The 5,706-nt window shown below is 39.7% G+C and overlaps 1 protein-coding gene across 1 annotated transcript; it reads right to left on the reverse strand.

Moving 5' to 3' along the window:
• Nucleotides 1-3,897: 3,897 nt before the first annotated feature.
• On the reverse strand, nt 3,898-4,584 carry LOC764591 (probable G-protein coupled receptor 21). Its single transcript, XM_001200974.3, has one exon. The coding sequence runs from the start codon at nt 4,582-4,584 to the stop codon at nt 3,898-3,900; it is 687 nt and encodes a 228-aa protein (XP_001200974.3).
• Nucleotides 4,585-5,706: the final 1,122 nt, after the last annotated feature.

Below are 5,706 nucleotides of genomic sequence, written 5' to 3' on the forward strand. Positions count from 1 at the left end.
TTTAATTTGTTTTTAATTTTCCAAGTCCTTTCACTGTAGCAATGATCGTATTATATATAATTATTTATGGTAATTGTATGATCTCCCAAAGCTGTTTTAATTTGTTTCTAATTTGAATTCCAAGTCCTTTCACTGTAGCAATGATCGTATTATATATAATTATTTATGGTAATTGTATATACTTATTTATTTACTTATTATTATGTACTTATATACTTATTATATTTTGTTTAACTTATTAATGATTTAATTCATCCATGTGTTTTTTTACCTTGTTATATTTTTTGTTATGCATTTTATATTGTTAACTGACTTGTTTAGTCTTCGGACTTTTTAATCAGTACTTGAATAAAACCAAATATCTATCTATCTATCTATCTATATATACATGTGAACATAGTTATATATATCATATTTCTCCGTCTCTCTATAGCCTTTCCCTCTCTCATTTTCGCTTCGCACCTTTCTTTAACATGATACTATTTATTGTTGTTGCTTGATAAATCTTTATAGATATTTATCACAATTATGAAACTTTAGATGGTTACCATTTCGTTATTTAAATTTCATTCAGTTCTGAGTTTTGAGTTTTTGATCGATCGGGTGGGTGGTACATGCACAACATTACTTATTATAGGCTATGATAAGCTTGGCCTCTTAAATCTCTTGTGAGTAATGTGCCGCGGGATTCCATATCCTTAAACTACTGGCGAACAGAGCAACAAGACCAAGCTCTGTAATTATTAGGATATCTGTCCAGTAGTGCCGTGTTTGAGCCATCGAACTGGATCGACCAAATCAATTGATTCATAAATCATATATATAATATCTTTTCCCGTAAGGTGAGAGTAATTTTATTACTTTCATACTTTTAATTAAATGTAATGTTAATTGTTATTGTATAATTGTTTTAAATGGGGGCACGGTACAAGAGTCCTATCTCGCACCCCGGGGCAACGTGTCTGATACGGCCGGTTGTAGCAACTACTCCGACGAACAAGATTTAATCTTGATCTAAGGAGACACGAACGAACGCTTCGCACTATCTTTGTTTCTTTGTCTTTCTTTCGCTCCTCTCCCTTTATCATCCCCATTCCAACGCCGTGTTCTCCTCCAACAACCACAACCACCACCACAAACACCACCACCACCACCACCACCGACAAAACAACAAAGGCACTTGTCGTTATATTTAAAGTTGCATGTTGTGGCATAAAGTTGATATAGCGCTGCTATTGGCTAACCACTGCTACTGTTACATGTATTACGTACAATATGCTTTAATATGTAGGTTCTTTATACTTACAACGGAGACCTAGTAAATATCAGAGTCAAGTCTCGCTTTCTGCTTCCATTTATTTATTTAATCATTCATATTTACACTAGTAGGATGGAACACCCTTATCAGACAAAGCATTACTTTGAAGTTTGAACGCTAAATGAACACAGAAAACAATTTCTAAATTTATTTGAGGAAATATCATTATTAAATAAATCTGTTGATAACAACAGACATGAGAACACTTTTGTTTTCATATGAATATTGAAAAAAGGAATGGAGGCGCAATGGCTCAGTGGTAGATCAGTAGTCTCGTACCCGGGAGATCCCGGGTTCGGAACCAAGTCGATGCGGTAGTGCCCTTTGGTAAGGCATTAATCCTGATAACCAAGTTCCTCAGTGAGGATACAGTCATATGCATTCTGAGCAGTCAGGCAAAACAAATGAACCGACTAATTACCAATCAACTAATACACTCCACAGGCGCGTACGCAGGATTTTTTCAAGGGGGGGGGGGGGGGGGGGGGTTTTAACATTTATAAATCGGGCCGAAAATTTCGCAACGACTCAGCCAGCCGCTGAATTAGCGGGGGGGGGGGGGGGGGGGGGGGTAAGAGGACACTTTTTTTTTTTTTTTGGTATCGAAATTTGAAGATTTGACATTTTGCTCCGTTGGGAGGGGGGGGGGGGGGGTAAGGTCATCTTTTTGAGGTCAGCCATGGGAATTTTTTTTTTTTTTTTTTAATTAAAAAAAAAAAATCAAAAAGGGGGGGGGGTTTTAGGGAAATTTAGGGGGGGGGGGTTTACACAAAAAAAATACCAAAGGGGGGGGGGTTAACCCCCCAAACCCCCCCCCCCCCCCTGTGTACGCGCCTGACACTCCATGTAAACTGGCAAAGATGCAAACCACCTAAACAAGTACCATGTCAAGGCTCATGTCAGGTGATACAAAATTGAGTACTTATTTGAATAACTACGTACAGGTACTTCGTTTGTCAAAAGTATTACTCCGATGTATATATATATATATATATATATATATAAAATATATCGCAAATATATATCACAAAATAAAATATGTACAAATAAGTAGTATCCTTAAGGTATATATAAGTGGACGAGTAGGGGAGAGAAAGAGGGGGATTAAGTGAGAGAGACAGAGACAGAGACAGAAACATATATATATATATATATATATACAGTCAAACCTGCTTTAGTGACCACCTGTCTACAAAGACCACCTGTCTACGCAGGCCACATTTGTTGTATCCCTTGAAAATGGATTCCCGTTGAATCATGTAATAAAGGAACCTGTCTACAAAGACCATCTGTCTACAAAGGCCACTTTTTGTGTTTCCCTTGGGTGGTCGCTATAGTCAGGTTTGACTGTATATATAAATAATAATTTAAGATTTGTATAGCGCACATATCTGCCTATATTGGCACTCAAGGCGCAAAAAAAAGATTCACTATTAACATTTCAAATACAAAAAATAAACAAATTAAAGTTAACTAACGAATAATAAATCAACAAATCAAAAAAAAAATTACAGATTCAGTAAGAAATTGAAATGTTCATGAGAGTTAATCATATTTTTCCTTCATAAGGTAGGTCTTTAACTTCTTGTGGAATAGTTCAATTGTTTTGCTCAGTTTAATGTATGAAGGGAGTGCATACCACAAAACGCGGGGCTGCTACAGAGAAAGACCTGTCGCGCCAAAACTGCCGTTCGACCTTCCTGGAACTGGTGGACATTTCCTGAGCGCAGACCAAGTCTAGATGATCTCTTCTCCACTTCCAGAGACACAGAGAGAGACAGAGATAGAGAAAGAGAGCGAGAAAAGGGGCTGTGAAGAGTGGAGAGACGGGGGTAGGGAAAATATGATCTTAGTAATCATTTTCAGGTGCAGATCGATCAATACGTTCTGTATTATCAATAAATACGTCTCAGACTAAATTCTCATCAAGAAATTCAGTTGGGTCAACAATCAATGCACGTTGTAGAAGAGCAGGCGCGTACGCAGGATTTTTTCAAGGGGGGGGGGGGGGGGGGGGGTTTAACATTTATAAATCGGGCCGAAAATTTCGCAACGACTCAGCCAGCCGCTGAATAAGCGGGGGGGGGGGGGGGGGGGGGGGGGTAAGAGGACACATTTTTTTTTTTTTTTTTGTCTCGAAATTTGAAAATTTGACATTTGCTCCGTTGGGGGGGGGGGGGGGGTAAGGTCAGCTTTTTTAGGTCAACCATGGGAATTTTTTTTTTTTTTTTTTTTTAATAAAAAAAAAAAATCCAAAAGGGGGATTTTAGAGAAATTTAGGGGGGGTTTACACAAAAAAAAATTACCAAAGGGGGGGGTTTAACCCCCCAAACACCCCCCCCCCCCCCCCCCTGTGTACGCGCCTGTAGAAGAGACGTCATTCCGTTTGGGTTATTGAAGAAAAATCAGTGCGTGCACTTGATTCTCAGCACTGTTCATTTTTCATTTTGCATTCAGCTCCCTCACGATGTCATGACTTGCCAACGGTAGCGCCAGCTATCGCAGACACATTCCGGCGTCAGCAAAGGACGCCTCGTCACTTTTGTTATTAATGATTGTCACCTTTACGATGAAGTTGATTACATAGGAGGGACGTAGGGTAATTGATAGACCGGCACATTCTCATGAACATCATCACGTGGTCTGATACAAGCACCAACGTATTTACGTAGCATCTTGAAAAGAACGTTGCGATAGGACTTATTCATGATGCAATAGACGCAAGCATTCCACCAGCTGTTAGAAGTAATAGCATACCTCACGAAAATGATCAGAACTAGAGGGACATTGATACTAGGTATAGGGATTAGGAAGGTGATGATGGTACCTGGTAACCAAGCTAGATAGAACACACCGGTGACGACAAGGATAGTCTTAAGTCCTTTCGTTCCTGCTGCACTCGGCAGCGGTAATGCGATGTTACCGGCGTTGACCACGGCTTCCTGCGCGGCGATCTGACGCGCATGGCGACGTGAGATGCACACGAGCCGAGCGTTCATGAATGTAGTAATAACAACAGCAGTAAACGGGAGGATGTTATAGATGATATGACTTGGATTGATAAGAGATAGGCAGATACTAGTGAAAGGATTACAAACACCGGTCAGTACGCTCTGCAGATAGGATCCAGCGGAGAGGAAAAGAGGAACTATTATCACAGCGGTTAACGCACCGATCATACGCTTACGGGAAGCGAGCGTGAAGTACCGAAGCGGTCGGGTTACCGCGACATACCGGTCTCCGGATGCTAGCGTCAAAATCAACATTGATTGCCATACAGACGCTGTGCACAAAACAACAATAGTGTCGTAGACGAAAGTGGGAACAGCAACAAGTACAAATAAGACACCTGAAGTTGAGCAGATTAACCCAGTGAATAGATCAACAACTGCGAGACACATGAGACAAAGTTTAGTATTATCACTAAAACAGTTTTTAACTCGCGGAACGGTCACGATATTAGCGAAATTGAAAAGAATGGAGAGAAGTGCGCTGATAGAATAACCGATGATGTAGAAGTTTATCTGCCATTTAATAGAGAGGCGTTGGTAATTGCCAATATTATCAGTTATGTTTGAATAAATTGAGTCTTCTTTAGTAAGGTTCTCCATGTTAAATCAAGCCCTTCTAAGCCACTGTACATTAATCTCCGGTGTGAAGACCTGATATTGATATGATGCTGCTTCCATGCATCATCTACTTTATTACCTATATCAAGATGATTTTATAGAAACTCGTTGCAGTCAGTGTATGCTTCCACTTTGGCGTACAGAAGGAAAGGATTCTGTTAAGCATGAAAATAGAGCCGTTAAAATACTTTTCTTGTTGACCTTTTTGAAATGATAATTCGAATTCTTTAAGGCTCTCTAAGAAGACTTAGAATATGCTTTCAAGAAAGCCAATTAAATCACTCAGTACACGCATCCTACCATATACACACACACACACACAGAAAAGAGGAAAGAAAGGGGGAAAAAAGAAAAGTAAAAGAAAAAAAGGAAACAAAAGAAACGGGAAAAGAAAGAGAGAGAAGGGGGTAAGAGCCTGGGAGAAGAGGGGTGGGAGTAATAGAGAGAAGGGGGTTGTTGGGTGTAGTCGTGTTGTCGAAGGGAGCAAGAAGGATACACATAGATATGTTGCTGTGTCGGGTCCGCTGTGTCGGTATTCAATCCTCGTGTATATATCAATGCAGTAGTTTGAAGTCGGTTTGATGTATTATGTCGGTCGGCCGGCAATTTTTTTTTCTCCCTACGAATTGTAACTTTTATCGAACAAAAATACATTAAAGTTCAGACAATGATTAAGAGTCTTCTTTCTCTAATAATTTAATGAAACGTCAAAGTTTCCGCGCGTCGCGCGATAAAAGGAAAACTTAATTCAGACAAGGA

This window comes from Strongylocentrotus purpuratus, unplaced genomic scaffold (genome assembly GCF_000002235.5).
Source record: "Strongylocentrotus purpuratus isolate Spur 01 unplaced genomic scaffold, Spur_5.0 spur5_scaffold_19, whole genome shotgun sequence".
Lineage (NCBI taxonomy): Eukaryota > Metazoa > Echinodermata > Echinoidea > Camarodonta > Strongylocentrotidae > Strongylocentrotus > Strongylocentrotus purpuratus.